Source organism: Astyanax mexicanus, chromosome 12, assembly GCF_023375975.1.
Source record: "Astyanax mexicanus isolate ESR-SI-001 chromosome 12, AstMex3_surface, whole genome shotgun sequence".
In the NCBI taxonomy this organism is placed as follows: domain Eukaryota; kingdom Metazoa; phylum Chordata; class Actinopteri; order Characiformes; family Acestrorhamphidae; genus Astyanax; species Astyanax mexicanus.
Window position 1 is genome coordinate 50,626,883 of NC_064419.1, and position 23,485 is coordinate 50,650,367.

The following is a 23,485-nucleotide window of genomic DNA, read 5'->3' on the forward strand; positions in this document are numbered from 1 at the left end:
TGTAGTGTGTGGTGTGTAGTGTGTAGTGTGTGTATATATAAAGCTCAGTAGGCACTCCTCTCTCGGGAGTGTATAGTGTGTAGTGTATAGTGTTTAGTGTGTAGTGTATAGTGTTTAGTGTGTAGTGTATAGTGTGTAGTGTATAGTGTGTAGTGTGTAGTGTGTGGTGTGTAGTGTGTGGTGTGTGTATATATAAAGCTCAGTAGGGACTCCTCTCTCGGGAGTGTATAGTGTGTAGTGTATAGTGTGTGGTGTATAGTGTGTAGTGTATAGTGTATAGTGTGTGGTGTATAGTGTGTAGTGTATAGTGTGTAGTGTATAGTGTTTAGTGTGTAGTGTATAGTGTGTAGTGTGTGGTGTGTGTATATATATAGCTCAGTAGGGACTCCTCTCTCGGGAGTGTATAGTGTGTGGTGTATAGTGTGTAGTGTATAGTGTATAGTGTGTGGTGTATAGTGTGTAGTGTATAGTGTGTAGTGTATAGTGTATAGTGTGTAGTGTATAGTGTGTAGTGTGTGGTGTGTGTATATATATAGCTCAGTAGGGACTCCTCTCTCGGGAGTGTTGTGTTTTTACATTCCTCTGCTCTTGGTAAGGTCAGGCTCCCGGGCCGAGCGCTTCTGTCTGGCAACCGGGTTTGTTTATTTGTTTGTCGTTTGTCCGCGGTGGCGTTTTGAAGAGGGATTATGGGGGAAGGCCTTGGCAACCCTGCTGGAATGCACATCCTCATTTTCCGGATGTTTCTTGCACTTGGGGGCATTCAGTTCCAAAACATGTTTCACAGAACATAAACGAGACCCGGGTTTGGGGCAGTGGAACCGGAGAGCGGTTCTCTCAGAGCTCAGTCTGTGCAGTTATACACCCGTCTGTCTCTCAGGATCAGGACTCTGTGACCTGTGGGTCGAGTTCGGTTCGGTTCAGTTGCCAGGAAGAGGACCGGCCCATTTCCTGCTGGATTTAAAGACGAACTCCAGCTTTAGATTTAATGATCTGGAAATGAGGTGTGTTCAGGTACATCTGGAGTTTTGCTTGTTTATGTTGGAGCTCCACTGACTGAATACAACCTAGACAAATGCCAACAGTCAGACGTTCATTGCTATCTCGGTAACATAGGCGCAAGAGACACTCTGATTGGTTTATTATTCCATGTTACGCTCAAAATGAACCACACCCATGATTAATTAAGATAATTAGTACATGACTTTGCTTGTGTACTTTTCCCAACATTACAATAGCAAAGACACACTGACACTCACTACAGTTACAAGAATAAACCAGGCATCCAAAATCCAAAATCAACTATATTTTTGTGCTGAGCTCTTTTCCTCAACCTTCTCTCTTTATTTCCATCATCCTCTTCTCTCTCTTTCTGTGTTTTATGCACTGATCCAGCGCTCCTGTACTCTGTAAACTCAGGGCTGGATCAGGACTGGATCAGGGCTGGATCAGGGCTGCTTGTGTTGGACTGAGATGATGTGAATAAATGGTCAGAAAGAGTCTGAGGGTCAGAAATTCCTGCTGCTTGTCTCAGAGCCAGGCTTTCCATTCCCGGCGGCGTCCCTCGGCGAATAACCCTCTTTACTCTTATTTAGTAATTCCACCCAGGAGTAAACAGCTGTTTCCCGGCTCCGCCCCCCCAGCACTCCACTCCCTCAGCACAGCGCCGACCCGGAATACCAAACACAGCATCCCAGAATAGTACTCAGCCCGGTCTCCAGGAGCCGCTAACAGCGCTAATTACTCTCATTATATACAATTATACTCATTTACAGCTCGTTACACTTGTTGGGTTCAAATGAACTTGGATACAGTAGATTATTATAAATGATTATAGAAGTTGAACCTGAATATTGAGCTCCTAGAGGTGAAGGAAATGATCAGTATATCGAATAATCACATCAGTGTCGTGTTTAGCTCTACTGTACTGATTTTTAGAAACATAGCATGGGGTTTTAATGTATTTGTTTGAATTATTTTTTATTGAAAATTGCCACAAATGCTTCAAAATTTCACAAAATCACAATTACAGAAATTTTACTTTAAAACGTCAGATACACCATGCACTTACAAAAACATGCACTTTTGTTGAAATTGCTCTGTGCGCTACAGCGCCCCACAATGCATTCTGACAGTACTACCTTAAATTAAAGCCATGTGGACACAGATAAAAAGTTACAGTAGGTCACTTTTTAGTGAAATGTTCATGAGAAGAAAGACAGACTTTTATTTGCTCCTGTCTCGTCTTCAGAATAAACCCACCCTGTCAGCAGTGTTCACACATGTGGTGTTTGTAACCCCGCCCCCTCGTTACCCACCCCAGGTGTTCCTTGTTTCCACAGCACTACACAAACCCCATGTTTCCCTTTGTTCTGTGTTGTGCTTTGATTGACCCTCCGTATAGTACTTTTTTTATTGATTATTGTCTTTATTCTGTTTGATTAACTTTTGTTTTTGTGTATATGTCTCATAGTGTTGTTTGTTTCTTGTAAGTTTTCTATTATTCTAATAAAACCTTCTTGATTTTGCATTCTGACTCCAAGTCTGAGTCGTTATAAATATATTTTGTAGTAATTGGTATAAGGCTGCTATACAGGTCAGTGTTTGGATTAAATCCAGTCGTGTTAAATAAAACAGAGAAACAGAGATCTGCAGCTGTGGAAGAAGAAGAGCATAAACCTGCAGCTTTATCTGTGATGTTCTACAGCGCACTTATAATAAGATATTTGACAGTAAAATATAAATCATAAATCCCTTTGATCTTGTGTTTTCTGGCTCTGTTAGTCTCATCATCATCATCTTCTATTGCAGATTTAACAGTGCAGAAACCTTGTATCAGTAAGACACGGTGGTGTTTACGGTTGCTGTGTGTTTTGCAGGGTAGCTAAGGCTATGAAGGTGGCTCTGTATGAAACTCCTGCTGGCTGGAGGTTCTTTGGGAATTTGATGGATTCGGGCAGATGCTCGTTTTGTGGAGAGGAGAGCTTTGGAACAGGTGAGCACTTCATCATTACAGCCTGTTAAAAGTGCTATTTTTACTGGACTGTTTCAGTAGGAGAGGATGTGCCTAAAGTGTATATATTGTTAATGAAACTTAGTTACAGCAAAAGCTGTGTATATATATATATACATCTCTGTAAAAAATGAAGAGATCACTTCAGTTTCTGAATCAGTTTCTCTGATTTTGCTATTTATAGGTTTATATTTGAGTAAAATGAACATTGTTGTTTTATTCTATAAACTACAGACAACATTTCTACCAAATTCCAAATAAAAATATTTAATCATTTAGAGCATTTATTTACAGAAAATGAGAAATGGCTGAAATAACAAAAAAGATGCAGAGCTTTCAGACCTCAAATAATGCAAAGAAAACAAGTTCATATTCATAAAGTTTTAAGAGTTCAGAAATAATCAATATTTGGTGGAATAATCCTGGTTTTTAATCACAGTTTTTTTCATGCATCTCGGCATCATGTTCTCCTCCACCAGTCTTACACACTGCTTTTGGATAACTTTATGCTGCTTTACTCCTGGTGTAAAAATTCAAGCAGTTCAGTTTGGTGGTTTGATGGTTTGTGATCATCCATCTTCCTCTTGATTATATTCCAGAGGTTTTTAATTTGATAAAATAAAAAAAACTCACAATTTTTAGGTGATTTCTTATTTTTTTTACAGAGCTGTATATGAACTCCACTGATCATAAAGGACACTGTGTACAATAATTACAGACGGTTGTTCTGTATCTGTTTCTCTGCATACTTTATTATTATTATTCTCCTGCTGGTTTTATGGTGGGTTAAAATATTGATATTGCGATATATCGTATTATTATTGAATAGTGTTAATAAACCTGTGGTGGAGATTATCGGTTGTTAAATTGTGTGAACTGAAACACCAATAAAACCCTAATTCCTGGTATTTGATTATTTAGGAGTATTTTATTCTCTTCAGAAACACAGATGCTGTAAAATACTGTAGAGTACTGTGTTGTGATGTATGGAGTATAGTCAGAGTAACAGTATGGTGATAGTACTGTACAGTGATGGAGAACAGGGTGGAGGAGGATCAGCTGGGTGGTGTAGACGCACCCCCGTGAGTCACACTCTGAACTGGGGGAGATGATTAATCCCAACAGTAGCTCTGACCTCACCCCCCCATAAAACACCACCCTCTACAGCTCCACCCGTCCATTCATCACCTCCACCAACAACAGCTTCATACACACTCATCTCCACCACCAGCACCAGCAGCACTGTCCTCCTCCATTCTTCTGCTATAAAAGGAAGACAGGAACATAAATCATCTCACAGAGAGAGAGAGAGAGAGACAGAGAGAGAGAGAGAGAGAGTATACAGAGGGAGAAATAGAGAAAAATAGATGGACATAGATAATAGAGGTAGAGAGAGAAGAGACAGAATTTGGAGAGAAAATAAAATGAGAGGGGGAACAGAAAGGGGACAGAGCTAAAGAATACAAAGAGAGAGAAGGAAAATAGAGGAAGAGAGAGGGAATAAAAAGAGAGAGAGAGAAAGAATAGATTGAGTTAGGTATAGAGAGGGTTGTACAGAATAGAATGAGATAGAGAGAGAGAAATGGAGAGAGACTCAGAGATTACAGGAACAGAGAGAGTGGAAGAGAATAGGAAATGATAGAGAGAAAGAGAGAGAGAGAGAGAGTCATGGTTTATAGAAAGCTGCAGATCCATATATGGACACTGAAACCAGAGAAATCTCCTCCAGTCCCTGAATTAACTCCTCCAGTATCACCACTCACGGTTACTGTTACTAATACTGATACAGTTACTGTTACTTATTTCATTTACTGATTCAGTTACTGTTACTAATTCAGTTACTGATTCAGTTACTGATACAGTTACTGTTACTAATTCAGTTACTGATTCAGTTACTGATACAGTTACTGTTACTAATTCAGTTACTGATTCAGTTACTGATACAGTTACTGTTACTAATTCAGTTACTGTTACTAATTCAGTTACTGATTCAGTTACTGATACAGTTACTGTTACTAATTCAGTTACTGATTCAGTTACTGATACAGTTACTGTTACTAATTCAGTTACTGTTACTAATTCAGTTACTGTTACTGATACAGTTACTGATACAGTTACTGTTACTAATACTGATTACTAATAGTTACTAATACAGTTACTGTTACTGATACAGTTACTGTTACTGATACAGTTACTGATACAGTTACTGTTACTAATTCAGTTACTGTTACTGATACAGTTACTGATACAGTTACTGTTACTGATACAGTTAATGTTACTGATACAGTTACTGATACAGTTACTGTTACTGATACAGTTACTGTTACTGATACAGTTACTGATACAGTTACTGTTACTGATACAGTTACTAATTCAGTTACTGTTACTGATACAGTTACTGATACAGTTACTGATACAGTTACTGTTACTGATACAGTTACTGTTACTGATACAGTTACTGATACAGTTACTGTTACTGATACAGTTACTGTTACTGATACAGTTACTGATACAGTTACTGTTACTGATACAGTTACTAATTCAGTTACTGCTACTGATACAGTTACTGTTACTGATACAGTTACTGATACAGTTACTGTTACTGATACAGTTACTGATACAGTTACTGTTACTGATACAGTTACTGATACAGTTACTGTTACTGATACAGTTACTGTTACTGATACAGTTACTGTTACTGATACAGTTACTGATACAGTTACTGTTACTGATACAGTTACTGCTACTGATACAGTTACTGATACAGTTACTGTTACTGATACAGTTACTGATACAGTTACTGTTACTGATACAGTTACTGATACAGTTACTGTTACTGATACAGTTACTGCTACTGATACAGTTACTGATACAGTTACTGTTACTGATACAGTTACTGTTACTGATACAGTTACTGATACTAATTCAGTTACTGTTACTGATACAGTTACTGATACTAATTCATTAACTTTTACTGATACAGTTACTGTTACTAATTCATTAACTTTTACTGATACAGTTACTGTTACTAATTCAGTTACTGTTACTGATACAGTGACTGTTACTGATACAGTTACTGTTACTAATTCATTAACTTTTACTGATACAGTTACTGTTACTAATTCAGTTACTGTTACTGATACAGTTACTGTTACTGATACAGTTACTGATACTAATTCAGTTACTGTTACTGATACAGTTACTGATACTAATTCAGTTAATGTTACTGATACAGTTACTGTTACTGATACAGTTACTGTTACTGATACAGTTACTGATACAGTTACTGTTACTGATACAGTTACTGTTACTAATTCGTTAACTTTTACTGATACAGTTACTGTTACTAATTCAGTTACTGTTACTGATACAGTTACTGTTACTGATACAGTTACTGTTACTAATTCAGTTACTGTTACTGATACAGTTACTGATACTAATTCAGTTACTGTTACTGATACAGTTACTAATTCAGTTACTGTTACTGATACAGTTACTGTTACTAATTCATTAACTTTTACTGATACAGTTACTGTTACTAATTCAGTTACTGTTACTGATACAGTTACTGTTACTGATACAGTTACTGTTACTGATACAGTTACTGTTACTAATTCAGTTACTGTTACTAATTCAGTTACTGTTACTGATACAGTTACTAATTCAGTTACTGTTACTGATACAGTTACTGTTACTAATTCAGTTACTGTTACTGATACAGTTACTAATTCAGTTACTGTTACTGATACAGTTACTGTTACTAATTCAGTTACTGTTACTGATACAGTTACTGTTACTAATTCAGTTACTGTTACTGATACAGTTACTAATTCAGTTACTGTTACTGATACAGTTACTGTTACTAATTCAGTTACTGTTACTGATACAGTTACTGTTACTGATACAGTTACTGTTACTAATTCAGTTACTGTTACTGATACAGTTACTGTTACTGATACAGTTACTGATACAGTTACTGTTACTGATACCGTTACTGTTACTAATTCAGTTACTGTTACTAATTCAGTTACTGTTACTGATACAGTTACTGTTACTGATACAGTTACTGTTACTGATACCGTTACTGTTACTGATACAGTTACTGTTACTGATACAGTTACTGTTACTGATACAGTTACTGTTACTGATACCGTTACTGTTACTAATTCAGTTACTGTTACTAATTCAGTTACTGTTACTGATACAGTTACTGTTACTAATACTGTTACTGTCCTGGTCTTAATCCAATAGAAATGTTGTGGGCGGAGCTAAAGCAGCAGTTTATGGGAGGAAACCCACTTATATAACAGAACTTTATGCAGATTTATACAGAAAAATAGAACACTGTGAAGAGTGTGTAAAGTTATTTGAAGTGAAATGAGTGTTAATGTTTTAATTGTGTATCACAGGATCAGATCATATCCGGGAGAAGGACGGTCTGTGGGCGGTGCTGGTGTGGCTCTCCATCATAGCTGTGAGGAAACAGGGGGTGGAGGAGATCGTCCGGGACCACTGGGCCAAACTGGGCCGGAACTATTACTGCAGGTACTGCTGGAGTACTGTTACTCACAACCAATACTGCAAACTCCACCTTCTACACCACAATTACACCCAACTACAACCTAACTACACCCGACTTCCAACACCCGTCATACAACAATACAGGAAACACCACCATCTACCCGTCTACACACCGTCTACACTTCAATTACACCCCAACTACAACCAAACTACACCCTGTCTACATCCTGTCTACACCCCAACTACAACCAAACTACACCCTGTCTACATCCTGATTAACATAACTACACCCGGTCTACATCCAGACTACAACGTAACCACACCACATATAAAACCTGATTACACCACAATTACACCCAACTACAACCTAACTACACCCGACTTCCAACACCCGTCATACAACAATACAGGAAACACCACCATCTACCCATCTACACACCGTCTACACTTCAATTACACCCCAACTACTCCCCAACTACACCCCATCTACATCCTGTTCACACACTATCTACAACATAACTACACCCTGTCTACATCCTGTCTACACCCCAACTAAAACCAAACTACACCCTGTCTACACCCCATGTAGGTGTAGGTTTGTGTTCTATAGAGAATCGTTTAGATTTAAATAAGGGTTGAGTTCTAAAACTCTGTGAGTTCAGAGCTGCAGTAATAAATCTCTGGTTGTCGGTGATTATAAAGGATTATAAACATGCTGCTCTGAGGAGCTTTATTTATCCGCTTCCCCCCGAGAGACAGAACCAGCAGAACCTCCTCAGATCAGACCCGCATTCATCATCCTCATATTCCCACACACTCTCCCACAGCGGTACACCACGCCCATCAGTGTAGATATATTCAGAAGATCTGCTGCTGTTTAAACCAGGCAGGAGGAAAATAGGAGTGAATATAGGTGGGGTGAAAGATAGCAATGAGCATGGCATTGCATTATGTTTCACAGGGTACAAGATAGAGCCTGAAATAACTTGGAAGCTAAAGTAAATGTAAGAAACTCTGTTTGATTTGTGTTTTTATGTTTGTGTGTTTAAATGATCAGGTTTGATTATGAAGGTGTGGATCCCAGAGCAGCGTTTTACCTGATGAGAGATCTGGAGGGCGTGGTCACAGACAAGGCCTTCGCCAATCAGAAATTCGCTGTGGGGAATAATGTGTACAGCGTGGAGAAAGCGGACAGCTTCGAGTACATCGACCCGGTGGACGGCAGCGTTTCACGAAACCAGGTGAGCTTTACCTTAAACCATAACCCCACACCGTCAGTGTGTAGCCTTTCCCCCCCCCCGCTACCTTCCCTTAGCGTTCAGTTATAGTTATATAATATTTAATAACCTCAGTGTAGGATATAAGAGCAAGTTACCATTTTCTTTACTGCTAAAAACTACAGTGCAGCAGCTCTGTTCTGGATACATTCTCCTATGTTACTGAAATATGAACTCAATAATAAAGCTTTAGACACTTTTAGTTAGTTTGTCTTTTTGAAGGAATTCATGTTGAAAGTTGTAATTTACTCTAGATGGGATAAATGTTTTTTTACTCCCTTAAAACTGTTACTTTAACTGTTCTATAGAGTCTGTTATACGGTCATACTCACAGTAAACACTAAAACTCAGCTGATTAAATTCACACCGGGCTCTATTTAAATTTTTAGCAATAAGCATTGTGACACACCTTGCGCAGGGTGAAAGATAGGAACCAGGAAGTTTATAAGAATGTGAGGCTTTACACAAGTTTATATTTTTGTGTTTAATCTCAAGTTTAAGCTAATGGTCTTTGCTGCTGTTTTGTTTATTTTAAGAGATGCTGTGAGTCTGGAGGTTTTTCTTTATATTCGGTCAAAAAGTCTAAATCAGATTTTCTCACATGAACTCCCATTAAAAGCTGAAAATGTTTTTGTCTTTAATACACTGTTGTTTGAAATGTACTACAGTAGATTCAAGATTCAAGATTTTTATTGTCGTCACAGAGTACAGGTGTACATGCAGGTTCCCACAAAAAATAGTATATACAGATAACAGTATACACAATATTCACAATAACAATACACTATAGACATATTGACAAATGGTATTGCACAGAAATATGTTAAGTAAGACTATATAATATATGATGCTAAATAGATATGCAGATATCTAGAGTGTGTGTGTGTGTGTGTGTGTGTGTGTGTGTGTGTAAGTGAGGAAATAGTCCAATAAGTGACAGAATAACTGCAGTGTGGCAGCTAATAACAAAATACAGCAAAAACACAGAGTGTTTAAGATAAAAATACCCACATCTGTGTTTTAAAAGGATCTTTTCTCTGAGCAGATCAGCACCGCCTGTTTTCCAGTGCTGACAGCAGCGTTTAGTGTGTAACACTCTGTACTCTGTGTTTATAGACTCTTTATACACAGCTATAACTGCTGTAATAAAAGCGATACCTTCAGCTGTTTATACTGATCTTTTATTTCTCTCTTTACGGATCACAGAAACACAACACTTTATTTCCACATAATAACTGATATAAAGAGCTCAGCTTTATTAAACACTGCAGATTAAATTCACACCTCACACCCTGTTCAGATCCTCACACTGACCCCGCCCGGTCCGGACCACCCGCACCAGAGACGCTGGTGGGATTTACTGATCTGATATATGAGCAGAATCAGCAGATAATAATGAATTCATAATAAATTCAATACAGACTATAATTTAATAATTTATTAGACATGGTTCAGCTGGACGGGACACAAAAGACCAGATTATTCTGTTTATTGTTGATGTAAAAGTTGGGTTTGTGCTGCTGTGTGTTCATGTGTGTGTAATAAGTGGGGGTGTACGCTCGGCTCGGCACGGCGCCTGTGTTACCGAGATAGCGATGAACGTCTGACTGTTGGCGTCTGTCTAGGTTGTATTCAGTCAGTGGAGCTCCTGTGTTTTCTGTTACCAAGATAAACAAGATAAAACTCCAGAAATGTACCTGAACACACCTCATTTCCAGAACACCACGCCCATCAGTGTAGATATATTCAGAAGATCTGCTGCTGTTTAAACCAGGCAGGAGGAAGGAGTGAAAATAGACTAATGGTGGGGTGTAAGATAGTGATGAGCATCACGATGCACCTCACACGTTTGGTAGAGCTGTTGGATGTATGACACACACACACACACACACACACACACTTGGCTACGACCCCTGTTAGAATTTACCCAGCTGGTTCCCTGTGTTTCATCCTGGAATGTGTTCACACCCCACACACACACACACACACACACACTCACTATTCACACACACTATACCCACCCACCTCACACACACACACACACACAAATGTGTAGGCGTCCCGACACCCTGGCACACTCTGTATTATTCCAGCAGACATTCCTCTCCCACCATCAGCTGTTCTAGCCTGCACACACACACACACACACTACACACACACACACTACACACACACACACACACACTACACACACACACACTACACACACACACTACACACACACACTACACACACACACACACACTACACACACACTACACACACACTACACACACACTACACACACACTACACACACACACTACACACACACACACACACACACTACACACACACACACTACACACACACTACACACACACTACACACACACACACACACACTACACACACACACACACACTACACACACACACACACACTACACACACACTACACACACACACACACACACACTACACACACACACACACACACTACACACACACACACTACACACACACTACACACACACTACACACACACACACACTACACACACACACACACACACTACACACACACTACACACACACTACACACACTACACACACACTACACACACACTACACACACACTACACACACAAACACTACACACACACACACTACACACACACACACACACTACACACACACACACACACTACACACACACACACACTACACACACACACACACACACTACATACTACACACACACACACTACATACTACACACACACACTACACACACACACTACACACACACACACACACACACACACACACACACACACACACCACACACACACACACACACACTACACACACACACACACTACACACACACACACACACACACACTACACACACACACTACACACACACTACACACACACACACACACACACACTACACACACACACTACATACTACACACACACACACACTACACACACACACTACACACACACTACACACACACACACACACTACATACTACACACACACACACACTACACACACACACTACACACACACACACACACTACACACACACTACACACACACACACACACACACACTACACACACACACACACACACACTACATACTACACACACTACACACACACTACACACACACTACACACACACTACACACACACACACACACACACACACTACACACACACACACACACTACACACACACACACACACTACACACACACACACACACTACACACACACACACTACACACACACACACACTACACACACGCACTACACACACACACACTACACACACACTACACACACACTACACACACACACACTACACACACACACTACATACTACACACACACACACACTACACACACACACTACACACACACTACACACACACACACTACACACACACTACACACACTACACACACACTACACACACACTACACACACAAACACTACACACACACACACTACACACACACACACACACACTACACACACACACACACTACACACACACACACACTACACACACACACACACACACTACATACTACACACACACACACTACATACTACACACACACACTACACACACACACTACACACACACACACACACACACACACACACACACCACACACACACACACACACACTACACACACACACACACACACTACACACACACACACACACACACTACACACACACACTACACACACACTACACACACACACACACACACACTACACACACACACTACATACTACACACACACACACACTACACACACACACTACACACACACTACACACACACACACACACTACATACTACACACACACACACACTACACACACACACACACACTACACACACACTACACACACACACACACACACACACACACTACACACACACACACACACTACATACTACACACACTACACACACACTACACACACACTACACACACACTACACACACACACACACACACACACACTACACACACACTACACACACACACACACACACACACTACACACACACACACACACTACACACACACACACTACACACACACTACACACACACTACACACACACTACACACACACTACACACACACACACTACACACACACACACACACTACACACACACACTACACACACACACACACACTACACACACACACTACACACACACACACACACACTACACACACGCACTACACACACACACACACACACACTACACACACAAACACACTACACACACACACACACACACACTACACACTACACACACACTACACACACACTACACACACACTACACACTACACACACACACACACTACACACTACACACACACTACACACACACTACACACACTACACACACACACACACACACTACACACACACACACACACTACACACACACACACACACACACTACACACACACACACACACACACACACACTACACACTACACACATACTCAGTAGACAGTATTCTCTCAGCTGCTCTGGTTGGTCTCTGATTGTCTTCTAGTGACACCTAGTGGAGAAATATCTCTCCTGCACAACAGTGAGGTTTTCATATCAGTTTGATTAGAAGCACAAAACTTAAAACATTCATTAACCAGATAATTAGATCAAAATTATATAAAAATAGTAATATAATATTTTCTCAAATCATCCAGCATCTCTATCATTGTGTGATTACATACAACAAGGGTTTTATACTGTTCATATTTATATCAGATTTATACTGTATTAATAACCACAGTTAAGTATACATCTCTGTAAAAAATGAAGAGATCACTTCAGTTTCTGAATCAGTTTCTCTGATTTTGCTATTTATAGGTTTATATTTGAGTAAAATGAACATTGTTGTTTTATTCTATAAACTACAGACAACATTTCTCCCAAATTACAAATAAAAATATTCTCATTTAGAGCATTTATTTACAGAAAATGAGAAATGACTGAAATAGCAAAAAAGATGCAGAGCTTTCAGACCTCAAATTATGCAAAGAAAACAAGTTCATATTCATAAAGTTTTAAGAGTTCAGAAATAATCAATATTTGGTGAAATAATCCTGGTTTTTAATCACAGTTTTTTTTTCATGCATCTTGGCATCATGTTCTCCTCCACCAGTCTTACACACTGCTTTTGGATAACTTTATGCTGCTTTACTCCTGGTGTAAAAATTCAAGCAGTTCAGTTTGGTGGTTTGATGGCTTGTGATCATCCATCTTCCTCTTGATTTTATTCCAGAGGTTTTTAATTTGGTAAAAATAAAGAAACTCATCATCATAAGTGGAATCGTATTTATTTGTTGTATAGTGTGATTTGGATTTTGGTGGTATAGTCAGACACTAGGGTGAATTTAAAGGGGATGTAAGTTGAAATATGAGGTTTAAGCTTTTCAGGGTTTATTTACTGAGATACAGAATCTAAATAAACATCTTCAGTAATGAATACTTAGTTTTGTTATTTTAAAAACTCTCTGGATCAGATTTAAAGTCAGTGTGTTCTCTCTGATCTGCAGGGCCTGAGGATCATCTTCACCGACTCGTCCCGGATCATCTTCAGGCTCAGCGGTTCTGGAGCCGGAGTCGGATCCACCATCCGAATCTACGCCGAGAGCTACGAACGAGACCCTGAGAGACACAGCCGAGAAACACAGGTACAGTTCATAACCTACAGAACACAACTGAGAGATTAAACAACACATTCAGGACACACACACACTAATATTGTGGCTAAGTACCCATTAGGGCTCTCTATCTTATACTGCTAGGCAGCGTGATTTAGGGCGTGTCAGTGTGTCTTTGCTATCGTAACATCGGGAAAAGTACACCTTGCTCATCTTAAAACACACAAAAGTCATCTACTAATTCTCTAATTAATCATGGGTGTATTTAATTTTGGGTGTAACATGAAATAATAAACCAATCAGAGTGTCTCTTTAAGAGCTCATCATTCTCTTTAAGAGTAGATCAGGTGAGCTCTGACTTTGGTGGATTGCTATTGTAACGGTGCAGCTACCTGGATGTGTTCAACAAACTCTTCTCAGCAGAGGAAACTGAGCTGCTGGTTGATGCTGTGAAGGAGCTCCAGCAGCTCATTTACGGGAACAGCAATGTTATTTTATTTACCCTCATTTTCAGTGTAGCCCAGCATTTACTAAAACAGGGATTGACATGACAAGAAAAAATAAAAGCTAATTTTAATTATTTTAGAACAACAGTAAATAAAAGATAAAAATAGATTAAAAATAGAATGAGAATAAAAATAATAATTATTGTTAAAACTAGGTTTAATTGATAAGAAATTAAGATCAAAGAAGATAAGATTAATACAACAAAAATCTGTTAGAATTAAGCTAAAACTAACTTTTACGTAATACAATATACAATATACATATAAATAAATAAACTTCAAAAATTACAGCAGTAATAAAAAATAATAAAAGTATTAATAATAAAAGAAAAACAAAATAAGTAAAAAAAATTATACAAAACTATATATATATATATTAATAATAATAATAATAATAATAATAATAATAATAATAATAATAATAATAATAATAATAGAATAAGGAAAAAAAACAAAAAGAAAATAAAGAACTAAGAGAAGAACTAAAATAAAATAATAAAAGTTAAGTAAAACAGGTACAGTCTGTCTGTGGTTTAGATATTAAATGTTTTAAATGATTTGGTGACGGCAGTGAGCTGAGGTTTACACAGTGTCGTGTGTGTGTGTGTGTGTGTGTGTGTGTTATGGTGATTTTGCATTTCAATAGATAGAATATAATTCTTACATAAGCAGCTCTAATCAGTCTTCAGTAATCAGGGTTCATCTCTATTACAGCTCTATAGATCTGCTGATCTTCACTATATCAGTGATGATAACAATAAATGACTATAGGCTATCTTGTCACCCCACCACTCTAACACACACTGTTCATCCGTGTTTTCCTCTAAAGCTTATATATATATATATATATATATATATATATATATATATATATATATATATACAGTGCCTATAGCTTTGTTTATAATGTTATTTTTGATCAAAACACTTCCAGCTTGTTATTTAATTTATTAGTGATGCTGCAGGTAATGTAATTTAGTGCAATCTAATATTTAAATAAAACTCAGTATCAGTCTTTTTTATTAAATTACCAGATTACAAATAAAGTGAGTTAATTATGGAATAAGAGCAGCATAAGTCCAGATTATGAAGAAACACATAATGAATCATGTAGTAACTTAAAAGTGTTAAACTAAAATACTAAAAGTATTTAGATACTCTTATCTGAGGAGCTGTTTGTTAACTTGTGGTTTCTGAGGCTGGAAACTCTGATAAACTTATCCTGTACAACAGAGGAAACTCTCGCTCTTCCTGCTCTTTCCTGGGGCGGTCCTGATGAGTGCCAGTTTCATCCTTATAACATGTTTGATGGTCCTTTTTGCAACTGCACTTGGAGATACTGTCAAATGACTGATCTTCATTTCTTTTTGAAGTATTTTTTAAAATCTTTATTTAGTTGAGTAGTTGTTGTTTCTCATAATCTGGATTCGAACATTACTCAAATATTCACTATTCACTGTATACCTGTAACTCTACCTCTTCACTACTTTACTTTAACTGATGCTCTCTAACACTTTATTAAGAGACAAGAAATTCAAGTAATTAACTGTTGATGAGTTCAGCACAGCTGTTAACTGAAAGCCTGAATTCCAGGAGACTCTACCTCATAAAACTGACTGAGAAAATCCAGCAGAGATGTTCAAAACTGATCATCTATCACATAGAAGAATATAAAATATAAAATATATTCTGTTTTGTTTAACATGTATTTGTTTACTAAATAATTCTGTATATATTTTTTAATAGTTTTTGTATTTATATATAACGCAGAAAAAAATAAAAATAAAACAAAACTTGACTGATGGTACTGAATTACCAGACCTGCAGTTTTGCCAAACTGTTTGTGGTGTTACTGCATGTGGTAAAGGTGGAGTAATAAAGTGATAAAATCAGAAGATAAAGATTACTGCTGGAAAACAGACTCAGTTTTATCTCACACTGAGTTTGGGTTGGTTTTCAGTTAGATTTGGAAACAGTGAGAGATCAGATCCTCTGCAGGTTAATACCGGCGGTTCTGATATAGAGCCTGATGATGATTTATAATATGAGATATTAGAGTTTAAATGGTGTAAATAATCAGATCATATTTTAGGCACTAACTCTCCGTTCTGAGGGCTCTGAGCGCTCGTTTGGTACGGGCTGCTGTCCAATTCCATTTTATTGACTTCCATTAACCCAGCCGAGCCACCAGACAGATTACAGCAGCACTCTGCAGTCTGATTAAAGGGCAGTCTGATCTGGCGGGAGAGCGCTGTGACTAAGCAGAACCACGGCTGTATGTAGGTTAAACTGAGAGTGATAACTCAGGAACATCATCTATAGATAAAGATCCACCGTGATATTCCTTTATCTTATTACGTTTATTTCATGTTAAATGAAGAGTGATTACGCAGGAAGAACAGGTGAAGATAAAGATAAACCAAGATAAGGGAAATTTCTTTTGTAACTAATATGAGTCTCTAGTTTAGACCCTGTTGGTTCCTCTATTCTGGATATAAGATGAGATTGAGAGGGTTGGGTTTGGAGGTTCTACAGGTTCTGTATGGATCCTGCAGCACATTTACCCACAGATGTTGTTACAGCTGGGCCTGTAGATCCTGTAGCTCTACACTCGTAGGTTGAAGCTGAAGCTGAGTCCCAGCTGCTCCATAAATGCTGGATTGGTGATAAATCTGGAGATCTGCAGGACGAGGAAGTGCTGCAATCTGGTGGAGACTGTGTTCCTGGGAAACCCTTGCTGTGTGTGGGTGAACATTATCCTGCTGAAAAATGAAAGTTCTGCAGGAGAGAAAGCAGCCACACATGGATCTGCAGGATGTTCTGCACAGATCACTGAGATCACTGTTAGTGTTCCTCCTATCACTACTAGGGGGGACCAACTCTCACTGTATGAGATGCTCCTCAGATCATCAATTACACCTGCAGTTTACAGTGTGAACTCTTCAGTCCAGGAAAAACAAACGCAATTGTGACGGAATGACTGTCACTGTATGAGATGCTCCTCAGATCATCAATCAATTAATCAATTAACTAATCACACCTGCAGGTGTGTAGAAGGGCAGCGTGTCGCTCCACAGCAAAGGCAGGATTGATCACAATATATCACCTTGCTTACGGTACCTCAGTGTGTTGAATGGTACTACTGGTATCATGATAAATATGAGCTAATGCGTAATGCAATAGGCGGAGCTACGCATCATACTGCAACCAGCCAGCAGAGGCACTAGACCTGTCGTTGTGCTGTCCGTGCTTTTATAGTTTAAAACTTTAAATTTCCTCCGATCACTCCTAATCACTCCTGATCACTCCCAATCACTTCCAACCACCCCTGATCACTCCCAATCACTCCTAATCACTTCCAATCACTCCCAATCACTCACGATCACTTAGATCACTTCCGATCACTCCTGATTACTCCAGATAGATTACTCCAGATACATCACTCCTGATCACTCCTGATTGATCACTCTTGAATACTGTTGTTTTCCTGCAGGTGGTTCTGGGTCCTCTGATCGCCATCGCTCTGAAGATTTCTGATATCCACGAGCGGACGGGTCGCCGGGGCCCAACCGTCATCACCTGATCCGGGCACGGCGCCGCGCACCAGGGGCCAAAGCACCAGCCTTTCCTCCAGGATCTGGTCTCCACATCCTCTTCCTCACGGTCTTCCTCACACTCTTCCTCACCCCGCCCACCACCTCACCGCCCTGCAGCCGAGCCCGGGTTCCTTCGCTCTGCAGAACCTCACCGGCGTTTTTACACTGTTTATGTTTTTGCTGCTGTTCCACAAACTAAACTACGTCCCTCTATATAAATATATAAATATATATATTTCTATTTCTAAATCCCAACTTTATTTCCATTCACCCCAAATCATCTTCCTCTTTCTTTGTTTTAAAGCCTCTGGGAACCAACATTTTTATCATTTACATTATTAGTTATTTCTTTATTTTGTGATATCAATTTAATCTGTCTCCACAGCGTAAATAAGCGCTCCTAGAATCTTTAGCATAACCCTGACCAATCACAGTGCTAACCTGGCTCCGCCCTCTCTTTGAGTCTGAGCAACGTCGTGAGCTAAAGTTAAAGCTAAAGCTAAACCTAGAGTTATAAAGCTAAACATTAAGAATTAAAGTTAAACCTAAAGCTAGAGCTAAACCTAAATGTTAAACCTGAATAGCTAAAGCTAGAGATAAACAAGGCAAGGTAAATTTAAAGGTAAAGCTAAACCTGGAGTTCTAAAGCTACAACTAAATCTGGAGAAAGCTGACATGATAACACAAACAAAGGTTTTTTTTCGCCTGTCACTAATGAATGTTCATTAGAATATGAGGACCACGCACACATCACTCTCAGAGACCTCTGGTGAATTTTGGTGAGAGTTTATTATGTTATATAAACTTTGATAAACACTTTATTTAATACCAAAAATTAATATTAGAAACAAAACATTTTTTTCCAGGGGCTTTAAAGCTAAACACTGATGAGTGTAAATCAGTAAAGAACCTAAAAGGGAGCAGGAGGAAGTGTGTGTATATTGTGTGTTTTCTGTGTGTTTTGTTTGTATATTGTTTTTTACCCACACTGCATCATTATTACCCGTGGTTTAATGTGGTTTAATGTGGTTTAATGGTCTGTACGTGACCGGATCAGCTAAATGTGGTGATGGTGGAGATGAGTGTTTACTGCTTTCACTCTCAGACATTTACAGCTCCAGACTATTGTTTTACTACATCATTTACATTTTACCACCACAGCATATAAACTTTACTGTTCAGAAATTCCAGAACATCCGTAATTTACACAACTATGATAAAATCACCCCTCAGATCAGCCTGAGGATGAATTTAAATCCTTTCTTCTCTTTTATTTCTAATAAAGAAGCAGAATATCTGCTGTGCTGCTCCTCAGCTGCAGCTGAAACGCTGTAGAAAATTCAGAAATAATACAAAATTATTCAATATTAAGTATTATAATAAATATTAAGTTCTATCTTGGGTTCAGACTAATTTATACACAGCGTTTAAACAACCTCTCACACAAGATAACACCTCACAACTTATACAGGTGTTGGTGTTCCCAAGCCATACTTTAAGGGAACACGTAATCACATTTTTATTTACATACAGCTGTCCCATGACTTTTGGCATGCTCGTGTATGAGGTCAGGATATGGTTGTGAATCAGTTTTAATACAGGTCTGATGAAAGATGAATTCAGGGCCGTCAGTAAATAATGAGGGAATAACTGATCACAGTATTATAATAATGCAGGATGTGATGCGTATGAAGCATGTTATTGTTGAGATTATATTACGGTTTGTTTTCTGATACACTGGGTTTGTTTTGATAAATCCACTCTCACTTTTTGAAATGTGAAATATTGCAATATGAAACTATATCTCTCCAAATAAACACAACTATTGATCCAGTTCAGGAGAATAACGGGAAAGAAGCGTATTACAGAGAGCAATGCTAAATGCTAATGCTAATGTATTTAATTTTGTATCCAATGTTTTACTTTAATAAACTGTTTTATTTGTGTGAATTGGAGTGTGATGATATTTATAATGATATTAATGATGATATTTACGTGTTTCAGACTGATCTGAACACTAATCATACAGATCACAGCTCAACAGCACAGGTACAAATACATGTAATTTATCACTGTAATTATTTATTAATACAAACAAACAACACATTAAATGCTGTAAATACAGGCTTATATACAGTGACCTATTGATAAAGAGACATTAATGAAGGATTTACAGAAAGAGACAGTTCACACCCTGATCATCTCCAGATTTTCCATATACAGCTCTAGAAAAAAATAAGACACAACTTAAAAATGATGAGTTTCTTTGATTTTATCAAATTAAAAACCTCTGGAATATAATCAAGAGGAAGATGGATGATCACAAACCATCAAACCACCAAACTGAACTGCTTAAATGAATCCAAAGTTATCCAAAAGCAGTGTGTAAGACTGGTGGAGGAGAACATGATGCCAAGATGCATGAAAAAACTGTGATTAAAAACCAGGATTATTCCACCAAATATTGATTATTTCTGAACTCTTAAAACTTTATGAATATGAACTTGTTTTCTTTGCATTATTTGAGGTCTGAAAGCTCTGCATCTTTTTTCATCAGACATTTCTCATTTTCTGTAAATAAATGCTCTAAATGAGAATATTTTTTAAGTGTTAAACAAACTAAAATACTCTGTGAAGTATTTAGATACTCTTATCTGGGGAGCTGTTTGTTAACTTGTGGTTTCTGAGGCTGGAAACTCTGATTAACTTATCCTGTACAACAGAGGAAACTCTCGCTCTTCCTTTCCTGAAGCAGTCCTGATGAGTGCCAGTTCCATCATCATAACATTTTTATGGTCTTTGCGGTTACTGCACTTGAAGTTTTCTTTTTCGGATTCACTTTGTCAATGTTCTACGAGTATCACCTTTATCCATTAGCCCTTTATTGTTGCTCAGCTAACTCGCCCGGACGGTGGACGATGTGGTATCGCAGTGTAGTTATAATGTAGTAAAGCTGTTGTAAACATTGAGGAGCTTCTGGAAAACTCTGTTAGTCTGTTAATAGTTTCCAATGGGCCGATGTTCAACAGTGTTCTGCTGCTGTGTGTCCGTTATGTCCCATCATTTCTGTCCTCTTACACACTTTGGGTCCGTCGTCTCAGAACCACGCCAGAGTTCTTCATCCCGTCACTTCCTGTAGATCCTGAAGATCCTGAAGAAGCATCCAATCGTCTTTGACCCGAACTGCGTCTGGGTCTCTCATCTCTCAGACTGAGCCGGATCAGAACGGCTCTATGAAGATGTTGGATTGTAGGCTGGTGATGGTTTGTGGTGAGACCTGGTTCAGATTCTGGTTCTGGAGGATGTCCTGCTGGTCTGTTGGTGCTGCCTGGTTCTGGTTTAGGCTCTGGTTCTGGATCTGGTTCTGTCTGATGGCCTGCTCATAGGTGGGCGGGGCCTCGTGACTGTAGTCCTCGGTGAGGGTCTCGAAGCTGGTCTGGGTGTAGATGGGCGGGGCTAAGCCGGGCCAGAGCGGTACCGCAGGGACGGGTCCGGTTCCCTCAGCCGCCTCGGTTCTGATCTGAGATTCTTCATACGACGGAGGAAAATTCATCCTGAGAGAATTCAAATTAGATTAAAATTAGTTATATTTACATTTTGGAAGATGGAGGAACACAAGCCATCAAACCAAACTGAACTGCTTGAATTTTTGCACCAGGAGTAAAGCAGCATAAAGTTATCCAAAAGCAGTGTGTAAGACTGGTGGAGGAGAACATGATGCCAAGATGTATGAAAACTGTGTATATATATAAAAACCTCCTTATGGTGAATTTTTATGTATTTATTATATTTTATATTATAAATATATATTTTATATATATTTATGTTTTAGGTATTTAGATCTTTAGGTCGTCACATGCAAACAAGTTCTCAAATGATAAATATTTATTTTCCCAACGACCAATCAGACGAGACTCAGACCTACCTGTCCACCGTGAACACCTGAACGTCAGTGTGGCGCATCCTCCCCCCGGACCACTTCACCAGAACCCCCTTCACCCCGTGACCCAGGGACCACAGAACCCCCCCCACCAGCAGGACGAAGCCCAGGATGATCAGCAGGTAGGTGAAGATTTCCCTCAGCAGGTCCCCCCCCCCCAGAGAGTTCACATACGCCCCCCCGCAGATCAGACCCAGACCCGCCGTGGGCAGAACCAGCCGGACCGCCGCCAGCAGGGGCTTCCTCAGCTTCATGCTGTCGCTCAGACGCCCGTCTGTCTGTCTGTCCGTCTGTCTGTCTGTGTGTTTGGAAAACAGGTCTCCTGTATTAAACTGAAGATCTGGTGTCGCTCAGACGCCCGTCTGTCTGTCCGCCTGTCTGTCTGTCTGTCTCTGTCTGCGTAGAGAACAAGTCTCTGGTATTAAACTGAAGATCTGGTGTCGTTCAGACACCTGTCTGTCTGTCTGTCTGTCTGCATAGAGAGCAGGTCTCCTGTAATAAATGAGGATCTGCTGTGGGTCAGGGTTTAAGAACAGTGAGTGTAAAACTCTCAGATAAGCTTAATATAGGGCCACACCCCCGTCTGCTTAGCCGGCCAATCCCATGACATCAAAAAAGTATCCAGACAGTATTGCACCAGTCTGGCTAATTATTGCCGGACTATAACCTCTTTAACCACATCACTAACGACATCACCAGAACGTGGTGAACGGAAAAAACACAACAGCATGGAAAAAGTCAAAGGTCCTGTTTTGTATCGTAATGAGTCTCCGAATATTTACAACCAGCAGTAAAACAATCACAATAAAACACAAGCTCAAACCAGAAACAAATACATTAAATACAATAAAATAAATACTCACAGTCGTGCAAGTATCACTGCTCTGAATCCCAGCTCATACTGTTTCTCCATCAGCAGCGGGAGTCTG

General features: G+C 39.1%; 2 protein-coding genes across 2 annotated transcripts in view; one reads left to right on the top strand and one right to left on the bottom strand.

The window, feature by feature from the left end:
- The window catches only part of pgm5 (phosphoglucomutase 5), a 44,123-nt gene extending 23,557 nt beyond the window's left edge, over positions 1–20,566 (top strand). Inside the window, exons 7-11 of the mRNA XM_049485610.1 lie at positions 2,877–2,992; positions 7,420–7,555; positions 8,589–8,772; positions 14,407–14,544; positions 18,514–20,566. Coding sequence (XP_049341567.1) covers positions 2,877–2,992; positions 7,420–7,555; positions 8,589–8,772; positions 14,407–14,544; positions 18,514–18,603 — 664 coding nt within the window. The 3' untranslated portion in view covers positions 18,604–20,566. The remainder of the gene's footprint in view (positions 1–2,876; positions 2,993–7,419; positions 7,556–8,588; positions 8,773–14,406; positions 14,545–18,513) is intronic.
- Positions 20,567–20,676: 110 nt separating this feature from the next.
- Positions 20,677–23,075, bottom strand: LOC103033903 (transmembrane protein 252). Its single transcript, XM_007242429.3, has 2 exons — positions 22,542–23,075; positions 20,677–22,170 (listed from the first exon to the last, which is right to left on the bottom strand). The coding sequence occupies exons 1-2, from the start codon at positions 22,808–22,810 to the stop codon at positions 21,837–21,839; spliced, it is 603 nt and encodes a 200-aa protein (XP_007242491.3). The 5' UTR covers positions 22,811–23,075; the 3' UTR covers positions 20,677–21,836.
- Between the last annotated feature and the right edge of the window lie 410 nt (positions 23,076–23,485).